General features: G+C 41.6%; 1 protein-coding gene across 1 annotated transcript in view; it reads right to left on the reverse strand.

The window, feature by feature from the left end:
• THADA (THADA armadillo repeat containing) overlaps positions 1-20,307 on the reverse strand; it is a 307,383-nt gene that overhangs the window by 257,908 nt on the left and 29,168 nt on the right. The window contains exons 15-21 of the mRNA XM_074949353.1: positions 19,768-19,891; positions 17,978-18,126; positions 11,451-11,664; positions 8,317-8,452; positions 7,666-7,802; positions 6,262-6,420; positions 4,559-4,716 (exon numbers count right to left, since the gene is read on the reverse strand). Of these exons, the coding sequence (XP_074805454.1) occupies positions 4,559-4,716; positions 6,262-6,420; positions 7,666-7,802; positions 8,317-8,452; positions 11,451-11,664; positions 17,978-18,126; positions 19,768-19,891 (1,077 nt within the window). The remainder of the gene's footprint in view (positions 1-4,558; positions 4,717-6,261; positions 6,421-7,665; positions 7,803-8,316; positions 8,453-11,450; positions 11,665-17,977; positions 18,127-19,767; positions 19,892-20,307) is intronic.

The following is a 20,307-nucleotide window of genomic DNA, read 5'->3' on the forward strand; positions in this document are numbered from 1 at the left end:
AATCTAAGATTATACATTTTAAGTGCAGATTCACAAAAGTTCAACCTGACAAGTGGCTCAAATAAAACTCAGGGACAAAATTATCCCCACTCATTTTGAGAGATAACTAAAAGTAACACACAGTTTATAAACTGTAGAGGATACTATCACAAAACCTAAGCCAGGTGCATATACTTTTCCACCCTACTGCTTCGTAATGCATGTTATCCAAATTCTGGTGAAGCAAAAACTGGCACTGAACAGGAAAAAGACATTTCCCCTTTTACAGTCAAAGGAAATCTAAAGTTTTTTCATCATGTATTATGAAATCCATATATCAAGATACAGGAAGAAAAGGGCATCAATACTTGCAGATATTTGAGCTAAATTATCTCCTGGAGCGGATTTTAATCCAAATAGTATCTTAGTGCACATGTAAGATTTTAGCTTTCCAAGCAGAGGCAAGTGTAAATCTCTCCCCTTCTCAAATATTTTACACACACAGCACTGGAAATCCCAAGCGTTGAAAAGTCATAAATCTAGCCCCCCAAAAAATCAAGATATTTTAAAAATACACTTGGAGTTCTTTTTCTTTGCCTTCTAGCTTTTCAACCTGTAGGGTTCACGTTTTCAAGATTTTCTCTACAGCCATGAGGAATAGAAACTTGCCTGCATGTTCTAGGATTTTAATACCAAACATTCAGAGACTCATGAAAAGACTGGAAGAGTTGGCAACACTGCTATCTAGATACAGATACTGACTTTTTAAAATTATATATTATAAAAATAAAAAAATCCACCAGTACTTCCTAGCAGAATTCCATTGAAGTCACTAGTCCAGTAGTAAGAAAATGCAAAATTAAAGCCTTAGTATTTCAATTTAATTTGTGAATGGTAAACACTAAGGAGCACAAAGACAAAAATTACCTTTTTTGGCCAAGTGATGGCAATTTTATGGACCCTGAAGATATGTCCCAAAAGGAACCTGTTCTGGCAGCAGAGGAAAGGAGGATTAAGACCACAGCCATTCCAGGCTGTCAGCCTCCTCACTTTTTGATTCTCAAATCCAGAGCATCCTAACACTTCTTAAACTTTCAAGGATCATTTCATTCCTAGCCCTGACCAAAGCCATAGCGCCAAGGACAGCCACAGTATGAAGCAGCCACTGGGCCTTGCATGAATGCCATGTGAATCTAACTTCTTACTCTAATGAAGCTGGGTTAATAATGAATAGAAGAAAGAGAGCATTATCCCTAACTGCCAGCTGCAGAGAATGGATCAATCAAGAGCTGCCTCTCCCTGACACTGTCCCTTTATAGACAGACACTCAGTCAGCGAGCTCTTGAAAAAGAACTCCAGAAAAAATCTCGGGGAATTAGCCAGTGGCAGATGCTCTTACACAGGAGAGCCACGACTGGCTGCCAATGACCATTGCTCACCCAAGGATGTGACTCCCACATGACCTATGGCGGGGTGGCCAACCTGAGCCTGAGAAGGTGCCAGAATTTACCAAGGTACATTGCCAAAGAGCCATAGTAATACGTCAGGAGCCCCCACATCCGCTCCCCGCGCCTCCCTCGCACTGGCAGCCCCGCCAATCAGTGCTTCCCCCTCCCTCCCCACACCTCCCGATCACCTGTTTCATGGTGTGCAGGAAGCTCGGGAGGAGGGGAAAGAGGAGCGAGGGCATGGCAGACTCAGAGGAGGGGGCGGGGAGGGGTGGAGTGGGGGCAGGGCCTGTGGCAGAGCCAGTGAGCACCCCCCGGCACATTGGAAAGTTTGGCACCTGTAGCTCCAGCCCCGGAGTCGGTGCCTATACAAGGAGCCGCATATTAACTTCCGAAGAGCTGCATGTGGCTCCGGAGCCACAGGTTGGCCTCCCCTGACCTATGGTCTGGCTGTGAAAATCCAATCCTCTTCATACAGAAACTGAAAAGCTAAGCAACTGAAGTGCTGAGTACTTTTAGTGCTTACATCAAGCACCACTTTCCAAGTTCAAATCCTGACCTGGGTAAGAGAGGAATCTGATCTCATCATAGTTTGCCACTGCTATTTCTCCATATCACAAAACCACCCAGATCATTTGGCACAATTCAAACACAATTAGCAGTCTAAACTCAAGAAAGGCCCAGGACTGGAAAAAAAGGAATATTACAGATCAAAACTGAAAAGGATTGGTAGTGCTGTACAAGGTCGTTTGTCCATCAGTTGCTTGTCCTACACACCTGGCTTAGAGCAATGCTATTAAATTCTCTTTCATGAGTTTTTAAATACACTTCCATGTACAAGGTAAAAGACGGCATGAACTTGGTATCAAGTAATATAACTTACTAGAAATGGATATTAAGATCCATTTACAAATTAACACACACAGCATCTTCCATGAAAACAAGTGAAATAGCTTATTTGTATTTTATATTGTTGAAAGACACATATTTTCTTTAATATGAAGAGAGCTTTTTAATTCTTCAACTAACATGTAGGAAATAAATACAATTTATCTAATAAAATAAGAAGCAGTGGAAGTTCAATATGGGGGCAGACAGAGCAAGGAAACTTTCCCTTCCCTTTGTACCACAGTGCAGGGCAAGCCACAACCAGACAGGGAAGAGTAGGTATCATTGCTCCAGGTTCCTGTGAGTGCAGGAGCATTAACCATCCCTGCTCCGCATGAACCAGCAGCTTTGGGCCCAATGTGGGGAGAAGTGTACGCACCCTTTCCAAGCACAATGGAGCTGCTACTACAGCACACATAGCCCCAGTGCGCCAGGGAGAATGCTGAGTGAGAATTCCTCATTGGGGTGTCTTACTGCAGCATGTCTGATCCAAAACCTATAAGTCAGCAGGAATATTTTCATTTACTTTGGATCAGTGATGCCAGTGGTTTAAAGCCACAATCTGGTGCTGCTACACTAAAAAGAGCTTTGAGAGTTATGTTTTCTTCTGTTGTTTATACAGATTATGTAATTAAGTCAAACATTATTGCACCAAAAATGCACACAAACAGAATATCCACTAAAGGATTTCAGCGGTTTGATATTTTCATGAAGAAAATCCTATTAATTAGGATAATACAAGTTCTGAAGTTAAAATTCCCAAATACTATTATGGCACTATACAACTTTATTTTTTTTTAAGACTAAAAAAGCAGTTTCATTTTTCTAGCTACAAGACACAATTTTATATACTGCATATAGTCAATCAGCCTACATGTATTTTCCTGCTAATCCTAGGTAAATGAAGATTCAACTATTTGACTGAAAAGTCAGTTTATTACTCTTTAAAAAAAAAATGTAGACACGTTGGTTTATATATGGTATGAAAGCAGAGTCACCTATGAAAATCAGAGTTATGTGTCTAAATACCCTGACAGATACTAATGAAGCAAGCACTAATTGTAGCTGAATTTCCAAGTGAAGATCGGGGTGCCAACTCCAGAGCTGACGAACTCCAAGACACCAATTCCTGTTTGACTTGGAACAGATTAAGAAACATAAGAGTGGAGACATATTGCTGTTCTCTCATCTAAACTCCAGAGCTTTGCAACAGGACAAGCACAGCTGCTAACCAGATGCAAACATATGAGCTGGAGACAATGTGTGAATAAAAAAATATTTGCATTATTTCCAAGGCACTGCACACGAGACAGCATAAGAAATCAGATCATCAGCATAATATACGGTTATTTATTTTGTTCTAGAATGTGCTAACACCTTAGGAAAAACTAAATATTTATTTTCAGTTGAAAAAGATTAAACATCAAGTATGTGCTGCATATTTCAGTTTCCCATGTTGGCAACTGGTTTTGTTGAAACCATATGGAAAGGAAAAAGATCATCAATTAAAAACAGAAATCTAATAAATTCAAAATATTCCCAAATAAAATACTTGTGGTAACCTAATTTCTAGTAAACACTGAACTCAAGCCTCTTGAACATTCCCAGGCAGTGTGCTGGTTTTTGTGGTCTTTCAATTTAAAAATGGTGGGGGGGAGGGTTGAAAGAGGGACCAACCCACAAAATGCCTATAATTTTAATCAACCATATTATGGAGAACATTATACTCCGAAACAATCAACATAATTCTCCCCCCAAAATTACTGAGTATGAAGTCCAAGAAAAGAACATTTTCAACTTAAGTCTGGACTTCCATGTTTCAAAATGGAAGCAAAGACATTCCATTGAGTCTTAATTCACTAAAATACAGTAAAAGACATAATTTCCAAATTAGTATGCAACCCCACCCCCCCACTGAACAGAATGTCAATGGCTGCAGCCTATACCTGGTAAAGGCCCTAAAACTACTGAACAAGAACGAACATCTCATGAGTTTGTTTGCAGAATATTAATTCCAGCAATTGTGTACAATTTAATAACCTGTTATTCTATTTTTTCTCGTATGTTACAACTACAGTTTTGATTACTTTTGCATGCCAATTTATTGAAAAATAAACAATGTAAAATAAAGAACAAGATAGTGAATGCAACTTTTCCATATATCCTTTTTTTCCCTCTCTCCAGAAATGTTAGAAACCTCGTCCAGAAATGCAAGATTTTATAGTAGAAAGTACATTTCATACCTGTTCTACTGTTATTAACCCATCAGAAGATTCAGATACAGTCTGTAAAGGCAGAAGTTTACACAGCATCCCTAAAAGCAAGGATATCTCCTTCATACTTCTCCAGCAACACACCAGTACCATTTGAGCTGTTACATCACATGTTTGCCTTTCTTTACCTTAAACACGAAATAAAATATGTACAATATCATATAGCTCAGTTAAATACATTTTAATATAAATTTGTTTCATCATTAGTGCTCCTAAGTTTAACCTTCTTACAAAAATCATTTTAATATGAACAAAATTTTCCACTCTTGAGATTCCTATACTACACTGTTGTGCTTGGCATACAATTTGACCCAAAAAATCAGTGTGATATTTTAAAGGGTACAAGTCCTTTGTTTTGGTCAATGAAGCCATTCTATTGACAATAAAACCACACATATAACTAAAAAGGAAAGGAGTACTTGTGGCACCTTAGAGACTAACAAAATAAATTGGTTAGTCTCAAAGGTGCCACAAGTCCTCCTTTTCTTTTTGCGGATACAGACTAATACAGCTGCTACTCTGAAACACATAACTACAACTTCAGGATGAAAAGTAAATGTAGGTTTTACTCTGTTTTGGAATTAAGCTTCAATACCAGTCAGAAATTTATCATTCACCACATCTTATTTGTTTTTAACCTAGATTCAAAGTTTTATGAGACCTTTCATAAGCATAAATGTTTATAACTCAACAGTCCCATCTAGTGTCCATCATATGAACTACAATAAAAAGGGAGTCCAAAACACTATATTTACAAAAAGAAAAGGAGTACTTGTGGCACCTTAGAGACTAACAAATTTATTTGAGTATAAGCTTTCGTGAGCTACAGCTCACTTCATCGGAGCATCCAAACTGTAGCTCACGAAAACTTATGCTCAAATAAATTTGTTAGTTTCTAAGGTGCCACAAGTACTCCTTTTCTTTTTGCAGATACAGACTAACATGGCTTGCTACTCTGAAACCTGTCACTCTATTTACAGTACTGTTTCCATGAAATAAAAAAAGCACAGTCCATCCATAACTATTTTAAACTAATGAAAACAAATGAGTCAAGACAGTTGGACCTTTTAGGTTTTTAACTTTAAAAATTGTGTAAAATACAACTTTTTTATATTTTAGGGATTATGTATCACCTCGAACAAAGACTTAAAAAAAAGTATGAAAAACAAAAGTTTAACCCACTGGGGCTGGGTGTATTGTAATTTCACAACATCCCCTATTATTTTAATAATGGAATCTTCAAAGCAGAGGACCTTTATTGTGTCAGTTCATGAGTAGGACTTTATTACATTAATAAATTCCCTACCGGCCTTGCGTATGCTGGGCAGGGAAACTACACTAGGACCAAAACAAAAACTGTGTTTAAACCTATCTTGATATAAAAGTGTTAAAGATTATCTGGCCAGTGTAGACAAGGCAATAGATACTAGGCCAACAGCAAACGACTCATCTTCACTTGTAGCCAGAGAGAGCTAATTAACCACAATCTTCTAGAAATACAATGAATTAACCTTTAAAAGCATGCCCATAAATAAACTAGCTTCTGACATATTTATTGTTAAAAGTGAAATGCTATACCTACCAAATAACTTCTAACTTGGATCATCCACAGAAAATTGCTTGTTCTGTGGAAAATATCCTGATTTAGTTTTAAAAAGCAGCTTCTGAATTACCTGTAATTTCTGGGCAAACATTTTCAACTGGTTCATTGTCAGTCAGTTTTTCAAAGTCTACTCTGTGGTCTTCTTTCAATATTTTTGCTTGAGTGAAATAATCATTTGTATCTCGTGGCTGTATTTCATGCAGGATCATCTGCAAACGACCTGCGGTTTCTAAGTTTTAAATAGGAGAATATTTAAGCTAATAATTCATCATTTTGACATTTGTCATTCACAACCCCACCCCTCCTCCCTCCCGCCCCCACACAAACACACACCCTTTTTAGGTACATTACTAGAAAACAGCTGGTTAGTAATAAAAAGCAAATACCTCCCTAATAATTAGTTCTGTCTTTGTTAAGAAAACAGTCTTCCTTCTACTCACTTTGTCATATTTATGCTTCAAACTAATGCTTTCTCACTAGAGTGTGAGAAAATAAGTCCTTTATCCAAGTTAGCTAATGGTTTAAGATTCTGATATTTTAAAATAAAACAACTCAAAAGAAAGTCTAGTACATATCCAAGAACTTTTAAAACAAAAGAAGTTACTGTTCACTGTTATTTTACAATATCAAACATGTATAACTAAACTCAACTTGAACAAAAATTGAACGCAGGTAGTGCTGCTCAGCTTACTCAAAGCAGTGCATAATTTGTAATGAAAGAGATGCGGGGGCTCAAGTAATAAGTTCATTCATAACTAGTACAGCAAGCCCAGAGTTGCCAGGGCTATGAATTGCCATTCCTAGAAGTATCGGGGCTCAGCCCTGGCACAAATTAAGCACTGCAAAAAAGTAACCTGGCTGATGACAACAGGAGTATTTCACATACATAAATTCAGCAACATTTGGCCCAGACTTTACAGTCTATATTGCTTAGAGTTCCCTACCAGGAGCAGTATTAGTTTTGTGGGGCCATGTGCAAAGGCAGATGCTAACTCAAAGCCTCCACTGATAGCTTTGTATATCTGGCGGGGGTATGCGACTGCTGGCATCTGGGGAATGGATTTATGTCCTAACTCAGCCTCCCTTAAAGTGGTAACAAACTTACTGCCTTCACTTGTCTCTGTGGGACTCAGAAGGATGGTAGCTGATGGGGAAGTTGAATCAGGATGCTGGTCACTAGGGTTAGGGGTAAGGATAAGGGGAGCTCAAAATGGGTAGACTGCAGGTACGTGCTGAAAGAGTCTGACAGAGTAATCTAGTAGGACCAGTCCCAATACATACTGTGTCTTCCTAGGAGGATTTTAAATGCTAATGTACGATTTTTTTAAAGTACTTTTTGTCAATTACAAATATATTGCAGACATTTGATTAAAAACTGTTTGTAACCATTCATAACTTTGGACTTACAAGTATTCAAATTATGTTAAATAAAACTCTAGCAACCTCAATTATTGCTAAAATGGATTTCATTTACCCGAATCAGTATCCATTGGAATAAGGCCCTCTGGTGATGAACTCTGGACAATGGGAGATACTACAGACGAAAGTCTGTATGACATTAAAATAAGCTTTGCAACCATCTGCCTCCATTCAGTCATCAAGGTCAAGTTACTTTAAGAAAATACAAACAAGGAATTTAAAGTAATTATATATTCAAAACTTCAAGAAATAATTGAAATAAAAATTAACATCTGCACTTTATTATACAATTAATTTTAAATAAGATGTTCCATAAATCAAAATTATGAAGTCCGCTCCTATTAAAAAAAAAAAACCTAAACAGTAAAGAATCCAGGCATTAGGGCAGGGGTTCTCAAACTGGGGGTCGCAAGGTTATTACATGGGGGGTCACAAGCTGTCAGCCCCCACCCCAGACCCTGCTTTGCCTCCAGCGTTTATAATGGTGTTAAATATATAAAAAAGTGTTTTTAATTTGTAAGTGGGGGGGGGTCACACCAAGAAGCTTGCTATGTGAAAGGGGTACAAAAGTTTGAGAACCACTGCATTAGGATTATACACTGCTGATCGTATTGTGAATTAGATGGTATTCTTTCATGTTCTTGTGAATGGCTGAATCGACTTCACTACTGATTTATCACTACACACAGCAGTATGTTTTACTTACTTTAAAGGTAACTGCTGCAAAGCTCCAGTTATACAATGTACTCTCCCATACATTGGGAATGAAGCTGCTGCTTGCAGCAGAGACTTTTCAGCTTGGAATATTTCTCGCTCGAGGTTTGCTAACAAATATTTGATTACTGGAATAAAAAAGCATTACACAGAAAAGGAAAATGGTTTTAAATACATATACAGATTAAGCTTGCCAGCAAGACAATTAATGTAAAATGCACAGTAATTGTTCTCTTTAAACTTGTCACTGTCCTTCAAGTTTTTCTCCCCACACATTATCCACATTTTTCATTCACTCAGTGTCCAACAATAAGCTGTCAATTTGCAAGCTTAGCCTGAGTTGACTATTGTCTGTAAAGACTAATGATCAAACACTATCTTCAGACAAGGAGTACCTGTGGCACCTTAGAGACTAACCAATTTATTTGAGCATAAGCTTTTGTGAGCTACAGCTCACTTCATCGGATGAAGTGAGCTGTAGCTCACGAAAGCTTATGCTCAAAGAAATTGGTTAGTCTCTAAGGTGCCACAAGTACTCCTTTTCTTTTTGCAAATACAGACTAACACGGCTGTTACTCTGAAACCTATCTTCAGACACAATCACACAGCTCACATTGAAGTCAATGGAAGGAACATACACATATTAGAAGGCAGAATTTGCCCTTAAAGAAGGGTTAGTTAAATAACAACCACTTTGGCAGAACATTCAAACTTGGATGCCTCCAATCAGCCACATAAATCCTTATTCCGGCACGTAAGTAAGACAAGTGATTTTTAGTTGTACTCAGCCCCTTTAGCGCCTTTCCCATCCTTACTACAACATTTATATTGGGATGGTGCTGAAAGACAACCACCAGGTTGGGCCCAAAACACTGTACTGGAAAGCATCATCACCCCTCTCCATACTCTAGGACAAAGGTATCTACATAGAGGCTTTGTCTACACTACCAAGTTTTGTTGCCAAAAACTGCCTTTTGGAGACAAAACAGCAAGAGCATACACACTACAATGGGACTTTTGTAGCGAAAAATGCCCAGTTTTGGTGACAAAAAACTTCCACCCCACGAGAGACTTTTGTCTTTTCCCCTCCCTTTGTCGACAAAGAGCCAGTGTAGACACTGCTGATTGTTTTGTCAACAGAACTGGCTTCCGCCAGAATCCCACAATGCCTGCCCTGATTGCTCTGCTCAGAGTTTTGATCTCCGCTGCCCTGCAGGCATGCACCCCTCCCCTTTCAAAGCTCCAGGAAGTATCTGTATGCTGCTCCGCGTGGGGAACGGACAAAGAGCAAATCATTGCAATGCTCCTGTTCTGCCCGGCACTAGGAACACAGCAGCCGGCAGATTGCTGCTGCAGGGGGAGGGGGGCAGACTGCTGTGCTGCTTTGCCATTCCTCAGCATGGAAAGCTCACAGAGCTCCTCATGCTGCTGCTCTCGGCAGCTGAGGGGGCTGTGGGAGAACTGGGAGAGAATCCCAAGATGCGCAGCGATCAGCTCTTCCTTCCCGCAACACTGTGCTGGGGGATACGTACCCACGGTGCATTGCTCACTCTGTCAATGATGGTGTCCCCAATGCGGACGTGACCTGTCGACAGAGGGAGCACGCGTGAACACCTTTTGGCGATTTTTGTTGTGTCAACTTTTGGGTGTCAACATAAGTTTTGTCAACAAAACTTGGTAGTGTAGACAAGCCCTAAATCACAGGTGTCAAAAATGATTTTAAAAGACTGAGGTACACAGATACTTCAGAATCTAAGGCAGACAGATGGATAGGGTTTCTGGCTGGATCCAGCCTATAGGATGCATTTGTGGGGCCCACACAACATATGTAGGCTGACCGTGCAAAATCTAAGCTTTTGTTTAAAAAGATTTCTAGCCCTCATAGCTGCAGTGAAAACCTTCCAAATGTGAATAGAATGTACCCAACACAGTGCTGTGTGTCTGAGGTTGCAGATCACTTGAAACAATGATTCCGAGGAGTAAACTCCCTTGCCTAATTACTTGGGGGGGAGGTGTTAACTCTAAAGCCTAAAGGCATTTTAAATGTAAATACTGTTTTGTTGCTTATTTTAGCAGTGGAGTGCTGAAGAGGTTGAGATTTAAGCTGACACAGATCATGGGGAGGCAATTAAGAGTTGCTGCAGGAAAGAAAACAAAGGAAAAACAGCAGAAGAGACCATGAAAAGAAAGAGAAAAAAATGGCAGAAATAGCAGTGAAGCCAAAAAGTACACATATTTTCACACTGAGCAATGCAGAGAGCAATGATAAAGTACCGAGTAAATAAATAAAAGCTTATTTACTGCATAAAGGATATACTCTACCATTGATCTCTGTGCAAACTGCTCACTGGTGTCAGTGTGGAATATGGTGTGGAGGAAGGGGACAACATCTTCTGAAATTTTAACCCAAGCCCATATGCAAATGGAATTCAGCCCTCTCCAGAGAATGAGTCTAACACCCCTGCTCCAAGTTAAGAAGATGGGTGAGAAAAATTCTGAGGCACAGAGCAAGAAAAAGATCAGGCCCTTGTTTTGTACCTGTCTTTTATAGTTACAGGGGCAACCACAGGCCCTTAGGAATTCAGCAGGACTTCAACAGGAGCTGCTGGTGCTTGGCACCACTGAAAAAAAATCAGGGCATTTATTTTAGGAGTCAAACCATTACTTAAGGTGCTTTTGAGATGCCAGGTTTAAAAATTTGGCCTGAGACATTAGGAGGTTCTACAGCATTTGTGACTTCCCAATCTTAGTACTTAAAAAGACTATGAGGGGCTGAGAGCAGTTTGTCAGCAAGAAAGCCCAAGCTTTCAGTATGAGTAAGGCATAGGCAGTGGAGCATTATAGGGCTACATCTAGTGCAGGAGGGCGGGGCCAGTTTTCTGTCCTACAGTACATGGCTGGGGTAGGGGTTAGGGCAGGTTGCCATCCCTGAGTTGATCTGCAAGGGCTATCAGCTCTCAAACTGTTCTATTTATACTAAGTATAATGCTTAAATCTAACCAAATTTCATAGAAAGTTTAGGTACATTTCTTCTTTCCGGAATGCCCACAACAATAGCCAGCAATAAAATAAGATGGAGGCTTCTAAACAAACAAATCCAAAAAGTTTCTATTCCTCAGAACTAACCAGCTAAAGTGTTCTTTTCCATGGTGCTTGCAGACATATCCTCATTTATCTGAAATGTATGTGCAACCTGTTGATATTTTAAGCAGACATTCAGTAGCCCTTTATGATGTATTAAAAAGTTCAGCAAATAGGAGGCAGTAACACAGTCATAGGGTTTGGTACTTATGCTAAGATCCATGGCTGCTTGAAATAAGAGATGTAGATTTTCAGAATCCTGAAATAAAAAAAAATATGTATATATATATATATGGTTCAGTAATTTTCAATATACATTTTTCTTGAGTTTGCATATCAACGGCGCTAATTATTTTAATTCAAACCCTTTGGGGTCTGATTTTCAGTGACTTCACTGGAGTGCATTTTCTCACAGGTATCTGTTTTGTATACCAACTACCTACCGTATGTCAAGACAGGGATTTGCCCAAGCACATTTGCTAACATTCAGCAAATGCATACTTACAGATCTATTGAAAATAAGACTCTTCATATATAAAGTAGTGCTCAGACACTTCAAAACATTATGAAAACAAAATATGTTCTTCTGCATTTTAACTGGTAACAGACTTTACACAGAAAAAGCCCTATGCAGATTATTATAAAAGAGCACAATATATACTGTTTTTTATTGTTTTTGTGTGTGTGCTGCACAAAGAGCAGCTGCCCACTGATTTGTTCATACATTCCAAATCAAGCTTTTTCAGGGTAACAAATGGCAAGAATTAAATAAACCAGAATCTGATTAATTAAAGGGGACAATTTGCAGACAATAAAGGCACCAGCTTGAAAAATAAATTTAAAACCAGCCACAAAGAACCAGTGTAAGGGAGAGAGACCAAGAGCTGAATGTTCTAAGCCCTGGTCTACACTAGGACTTTAGGTCGAATTTAGCAGCGTTAAGTCGATGTAAACCTGCACCTGTCCACACGATGAAGCCCTTTATTTCGACTTAAAGGGCTCTTAAAATCGATTTCCTTACTCCACCCCTGACAAGTGGATTAGCGCTTAAATCGGCCTTGCCGGCTCGAATTTGGGGTACTGTGGACACAATTCGACGGTATTGGCCTCCGGGAGCTATCCCAGAGTGCTCCATTGTGACCGCTCTGGACAGCACTCTCAACTCAGATGCACTGGCCAGGTAGACAGGAAAAGAACCGCGAACTTTTGAATCTCATTTCTGTTTGGCCAGCGTGGCAAGCTGCAGGTGACCATGCAGAGCTCATTAGCAGAGGTGACCATGATGGAGTCCCAGAATCGCAAAGGAGCTCCAGCATGGACCGAACGGGAGGTACGGGATCTGATCGCTGTATAGGGAGAGGAATCCGTGCTATCAGAACTCCGTTCCAGTTTTCGAAATGCCAAAACCTTCGTCAAAATCTCCCAGGGCATGAAGGACAGAGGCCATAACAGGAACCCGAAGCAGTGCCGCGTGAAACTTAAGGAGCTGAGGCAAGCCTACCAGAAAACCAGAGAGGCGAACGGCCGCTCCGGGTCAGAGCCCCAAACATGCCACTTCTATGATGAGCTGCATGCCATTTTAGGGGGTTCAGCCACCACTACCCCAGCCGTGTTGTTTGACTCCTTCAGTGGAGATGGAGGCAACACGGAAGCAGGTTTTGGGGACGAAGAAGAAGAAGATGATGATGAGGTTGTAGATAGCTCACAGTAAGCAAGCGGAGAAACCGGTTTTCCCGACAGCCAGGAACTATTTCTCACCCTGGACCTGGAGCCAGTACCCCCCAAACCCACCCAAGGCTGCTTCCTGGACCCGGCAGGCGGAGAAGGGACCTCCGGTGAGCGTACCTTTTAAAATACTATACATGGTTTAAAAGCAAGCATGTGAAAGGATTAATTTGCCCTGGCATTCGCGGCTCTCCTGGATGTACTCCCAAAGCCTTTGCAAAAGGTTTCTGGGGAGGGCAGCCTTATTGCGTCCTCCATGGTAGGACACTTTACCACTCCAGGCCAGTAACACGTACTCGGGAATCACTGTACAACAAAGCATTGCAGTGTATGTTTGCTGGCGTTCAAACAACATCTGCTCTTTATCTCTGTGTTATCCTCAGGAAAGTGAGATATCATTCATGGTCTCCTGGTTGAAATAGGGTGCTTTTCTTCAGGGGACTTTCAGAGGAGCCCGTTCCTGCTGAGCTGTTTGCCTGTGGCTGAACAGAAATGTTCCCTGCTGTTAGCCACTGGGAGGGGGGAGGGTTGAAGGGGTAGCCACGCGGTGGGGGGAGGCAAAATGCGACCTTGTAACGAAAGCACATGTGCTATGTATGTAATGTTAACAGCAAGGTTTACCCTGAAAGAGTGTAGCCACTGTTTTATAAAATGTGTCTTTTTAAATACCGCTGTCCCTTTTTTTTTTTCTCCACCAGCTGCATGTGTTTCAATGACCACAGGATCTTCTCTTTCCCAGAGGCTAGTGAAGATTAGAAAGAAAAAAAAACGCACTCGTGATGAAATGTTCTCTGAGCTCATGCTGTCCTCCCACACTGACAGAGCACAGATGAATGCGTGGAGGCAAATAATGTCAGAGTGCAGGAAAGCACAAAATGACCGGGAGGAGAGGTGGCGGGCTGAAGAGAGTAAGTGGCGGGCTGAAGACAGGGCTGAAGCTCAAATGTGGCGGCAGCGTGATGAGAGGAGGCAGGATTCAATGCTGAGGCTGCTGGAGGACCAAACCAGTATGCTCCAGTGTATGGCTGAGCTGCAGCAAAGGCAGCTGGAGCACAGACTGCCACTACAGCCCCTGTGTAACCAACCGCCCTCCTCCCCAACTTCCATAGCCTACACACCCAGACACCCAAGAACGCGGTGGGGGGGCCACCGGCCAACCAGCCACTCCGCCACAGAGGATTGCCCAAAAAAAAGAAGGCTGGCATTCAATAAATTTTAAAGTTGTAAACTTTTAAAGTGCTGTGTGGCATTTTCCTTCCCTCCTCCACCACCCCTCCTGGGCTACCTTGGTAGTCGTCCCCCTATTTGTGTGATGAATGAATAAAGAATGCATGAATGTGAAGCAACAATGACTTTATTGCCTCTGCAAGCGGTGATTGAAGGGAGGTGGGGAGGGTGGTTAGCTTGCAGGGAAGTAGAGTGAACCAAGGGGCGGAGGGTTTCATCAAGGAGAAACAAAGAGAACTTTCACACCGTAGCCTGGCCAGTCATGAAACTGGTTTTCAAAGCTTCTCTGATGCGTACCGCGCCCTCCTGTGCTCTTCTAACCGCCCTGGTGTCTGGCTGCGCGTTATCAGCAGCCAGGGATTTGCCTCAACCTCCCACCCTGCCATAAATGTCTCCCCCTTACTCTCACAGATATTGTGGAGCACACAGCAAGCAGTAATAACAGTGGGAATATTGGTTTCGCTGAGGTCTAAGCGAGTCAGTAAACTGCGCCAGCGCGCCTTTAAACGTCCAAATGCACATTCTACCACCATTCTGCACTTGCTCAGCCTGTAGTTGAACAGCTCCTGACTACTGTCCAGGCTGCCTGTGTACGGCTTCATGAGCCATGGCATTAAGGGGTAGGCTGGGTCCCCAAGGATACATATAGGCATTTCAAGGTCCCCAACAGTTATTTTCTGGTCTTGGAATAAAATCCCTTCCTGCAGCTTTTGAAACAGACCAGAGTTCCTGAAGATGCAAGCGTCATGTACCTTTCCCGGCCATTCCACGTTGATGTTGGTGAAACGTCCCTTGTGATCCACCAGTGCTTGCAGCACTATTGAAAAGTACCCCTTGCGGTTTATGTACTCGCCGGCTTGGTGCTCCAGTGCCAAGATAGGGATATGGGTTCCATCTATGGCCCCACCACAGTTAGAGAATCCCATTGCAGCCAAGCCATCCACTATGACCTGCACATTTCCCAGGGTCACTACCCTGGATATCAGCAGATCTTTGATTGCGTGGGCTACTTGCATCACAGCAGCCCCAACAGTAGATTTGCCCACTCCAAATTGATTCCCAACTGACCGGTAGCTGTCTGGCGTTGCAAGCTTCCACAGGGCTATCGCCACTCGCTTCTCAACTGTGAGGGCTGCTCTCATCTTGGTATTCATGCGCTTCAGGGCAGGGGAAAGCAAGTCACAAAGTTCCATGAAAGCGCCCTTACGCATGCGAAAGTTTCGCAGCCACAGGGAATCGTCCCAGACCTGCAACACTATATGGTCCCACCAGTCTGTGCTTGTTTCCCGAGCCCAGAATCGGCGTTCCACAGCATGAACCTGCCCCATTAGCACCATGATGCATGCATTGGCAGGGCCCATGCTTTCAGAGAAATCTGTGTCCATGTCCTGATCACTCACGTGATCGCGCTGACGTCGCCTCCTCGCCCGGTATCGCTCTGCCAGGTTCCAGTGCTGCATATACTGCTGGATAATGCGTGTGGTGTTTAATGTGCTCCTAACTGCCAAAGTGAGCTGAGCGGCCTCCATGCTTGCCTTGGTATGGCGTCCACACAGAAAAAAGTTGTGGAACGATTGTCTGCCGTTGCTCTGATGGAGGGAGGGGCGATTGACGACACGGCTTACAGGGTTGGCTTCAGGGAGCTAAAATCAACAAAGGGGGTGGCTTTACATCAAGGAGTAGTTCAGGCAGGACTTCACGGAGGGTTCCAATAAGAAATGGTGCACCTAAGTTATTGTTCTTATTGGAACAAGGAGGTTAGTCTGGCCTCTGATTGATACATGGCTAGATTTACCTCGCTGCACCTTCTCTGTGAGTGACTGCAGCGTGACCCAGAAGAATGAGCCCCCTAGACAGGGGAGGGGGGGGGAAGCAAATGAGTACAAAACAAATCTGGTCTATTTCTTGTTTTGATCCACTCCATCTATCTTTTACATCTTTGGCTGGCAGCAGACGGTGCAGACGGACTGCATGCCATCCACATCTCATGGCTGCTCGGCAGAAGATGGTACAATACAACTGCTAGCCATCCTCATCTCTTGCCTGCCCGGCAGAAGATGGTACGACTGCTAGCCATCCTCATCTCTTGCCTGCCCGGCAGAAGATGGTACAGTACGACTGCTAGCAATCCGTATCGCCTGCCTGCTCACCATAAGATGGTTCAATAGGACTGACTGCAGGACTAAGGAGAATGACCTGGTCAAGTCACTCCAAATTTAGTCCCTGCGCACGTCTGCCCAGGCGCTCCCGGCCGACGTGGCCAGGAGCACCTCGGACATGACGATGACGGCTACCAGTCGTATTGCACCGTCTGCTGCCAAAAGGCAATGGGTTGCTGCTACTGTGTAGCAATGCAGTACCGCATCTGCCAGCACCCAAGAGACATACAGTGACGGTTACCCGAGCGGGCTCCATCCTTGCCGTGGTATGGCGTCTGCACACGTAACTCAGGAAAAAAGGCGCGAAACGATTGTCTGCCCTTGCTTTCACGGAGGGAGGGAGGGAACGGGGGCCTGACGATATGTACCCAGAACCACCCGCGACAATGTTTTAGCCCCATCAGGCATTGGGATCGCAACCCAGAATTCCAATGGGCAGCGTAGACTGCGGGAACTGTGGGACAGCTACCCACAGTGCAACGCTCCGGAAGTTGACGCTTGCCTCGGTACTGTGGAAGCACTCCGCCGAGTTAATGCACTTAGAGCATTTTCTGTAGGGACACACACACACACTCAAATATATAAAACCGATTTCTAAAAAAACGACTTCTATAAATTCGACCTAATTCCATAGTGTAGACATACCCTAAGGTACAACAGTAGCAAGTCAAATGCCTCAGCAATACCCTTCAAAAGGAAGGCACAGCGGAGGAAAATAGAGGGCATGGACAGGCAATACTTTTCACTCTTTAGTGCCTTCCTTCCTGGGATTCCTTACCTTGTGATGAGCAAAGCACATACTGTGTTCACATCATCCACCACTAAACCGAAACACCACAGGGGTGAAGGCAGAAGCAGCTTAACAACACATAGCAACACAATATTTAAAAGCAGAAAGTATCTTTTTTCAACTGATATTAATGGGGGAATTTAGATACACAGCATATAACCACCCAACTTGGAACTTTGCCAGAACACCCGGGTCACTAACCCTATTCTAATCAGCGCATGCCACAGGATCTTCAATGACCTGGTTTGGTCCTCAGATTTTACGCCTCTTCAGGAAAACAGCCCCTTCAACAACACAGTGTCTCAAACATGCTGGAGATTGAAAACTGGCACCTACTGAACCACCCATATATCATTAATACTTTCAAAAGTAGTGACTTGGCCTGACCCCTTCTTAATTTATGAGATATGATACAATCACAGTACAAGGTCATGCGGCCGCAAGTCATTTCCTTAAGGTTCCTTTCCCTTCCCGACTACATTTTACTCCTATTCTCCCAACCAATGAGGCAAAAAAAGGATATCAGACCAAAAACACATGCTACTGTGAAAATGACCATCCCATTTTGATCTTCTCCATTCGATGTGCGGTCTGTGTTCTTGATAAAACAATTAAAATGGGAAGTATGATTTTTAGGGAATCCGTATCTTTAAACTAAAATTGTGTCATACCTGTAAATCTAACATATCATGTAGTTTCATAAGAAGTTCAAATGCTAAAACTTTTACTTCCTCAAAAGTGCTGGAAAAACACTGGATTAGAGTTTGAACACGGGTAGAATCAATTTCTTGAGCCAACTGAAAGACTGCTTGCGTCTGACCTGTTCAAAGAAACCGATGTTGCCATTATGCTTTGTTATCACACAACAAGAAATTTGTATTCCACTTTTATTTAATGGAACTACTGCAAACCCTAAGGGCTTGTCTACATAGTGGGATAATGCACGCTATGGGAGTTTGATTTCTCATGCACACAAATTTGTTGAGCACTAATTGGTCTATGTAGACCCTGCTGGTGGGCATTCAATGTTCCCTAGCTAAACATTTAATATGAGCCAGCAGGATCTACACGGATCGATTAATGCTCAAGACATTAGTGTGCACCATCCCACAATGAAGACAAGTTCTAAGACTGTGTTAGAGCGAAACAGACTAATGCATTATTTCAATGTACAGTTTTCCTATCACTGCCTACAAATCAATTTGTGTTGTTTAAAAAAAATATTTGTAATATAGAAAGTAAGCCCTAGAGAGTACAAAAGGTACTTACCACATTAAAAACAAATTCTAATATTCTCAAAGCTCAGACTTGCCAACTCTCGCCATGTTAGCTTTCCTTAAAGCTCTAGCCATGTAATTAGGTGAGAAAATCAAATTTCTTTTTTAAATGAAAGCTTCTAGCTGTTATGACTTTGAAAAAAAGATTGAAAATGTCACCAGATTGAACTCTAAAAGCTCAAAACCATAAAAGCTAAAAAATAAAATTAAATTAAAAAAAAAAGAATTACAAATATTTTTTCTTAAAAAAAACAAGATGATATTTGGGGCTCACTACCCATGACTGACTACTTGGGATTAACAGGAATGAAGCAACAGACTCAAAAGTGAACACTATTTTGAAAAGCACACTTTTTTTACTCCTACATATAAGATCATAAGATTAGCTAAATTTTTAATATAGTCCACTCTAAAAATATTGTCTAGTTCCTGAATTCATTAGTATATCTTCAGTCTGGTCTCCATGACTTCTGAAAGCCTCTATAACACCTCCCACTACGACTTGATGTTCACAAGAGTGTTTTAGGAAAATAAGATTAATTCATTCATACAGATGTTTTGGGGAAGAGGAAAATGTAGCAAGAATTTAATGAGTCATTCTGCTCTCTTGCTCAAATAATACTTAGCTTTTTCTAGATAATTTTTATAAACCATTTATTTTTAAGTTGCTCATACAATCTAAACACAGAATTTACTAATTATAAACACTTCAAACAGGCTCCTATTATGAATACTTTAGAATGTTCGAATAATCCTGACACTGAAAGAAATAATGTCTCAACACTTTAACAGTTACCAGCACAGAACATGAGCAATCACCTAATTAAAAAACCATTCCCCATTTTAGTGCGCAGTACTCTGAGAAGCCAATATCATTCAAGTCTCTTCAAATGTAACAGTTTTTATGGTCTTGGTATTTTAACTGCAGCATGTTCGATTTCCCATAGTTTCTGAAAACTGCATTTATCATCCCTTAATTTACACTTATTCCTAAACCAGAGTTTTCTTATTCTGTTGACACCTTCATTTTATTTAAAGAAGAAACAATATAGCAAACTGCACCTGAAGTGTAAATTTTGCAAAACTGACACAAAAATTGAGTACCCAATTAATCAGTGCACTGTTGTAAGCAAGCCCATTTTTTAACCTTACCGTTGCCCCACCATGAAAGTCAAACACCTCACCTTCTGGAGCAGAAAATATTTCTGCTATTGATCCCAAAATAGTTAATGAAGAAAATCTGGTTGGATGGGATGAGCCAGGAAACAGGGCTTCAAAAAGTTTGTCACATATAGATGAAATGAAATCCTGAAGATTACAAAAGGCATGTGCTTAGTACAGTTTGCATGCTATGCACATTAATTAAAATTTATTAAGAAATCAGAGACAAGATGACACCCACACAGTTATGACGCCCAACACAGTGGGCAAAAAATTAGAGCTGGCCAGAAAATGGAAAACTCTTTCCACAAAAACAAAAACAAAACAAAAATAAAGCAGCAACGGAAGCACTTTCAAAAAGTGTTTTTGCCCCAAACCAGGAAAAGATTTCATAAAAAATTCCATTGTGGGAAAACCAAAATGGAATTTTTGGTTTCTCAGCTGCCCAGCTTAAAAAGTGAAATTGAGAAGAGCCTTCCAGGCAGGTAGCTGGATATCCCTCATTTTGATTTTCCTGACTGTGTTATGAGAATTAGTAGATAATGCTTTTCAAGTGCTATAAA

Source organism: Natator depressus, chromosome 3 (genome assembly GCF_965152275.1).
Source record: "Natator depressus isolate rNatDep1 chromosome 3, rNatDep2.hap1, whole genome shotgun sequence".
In the NCBI taxonomy this organism is placed as follows: domain Eukaryota; kingdom Metazoa; phylum Chordata; order Testudines; family Cheloniidae; genus Natator; species Natator depressus.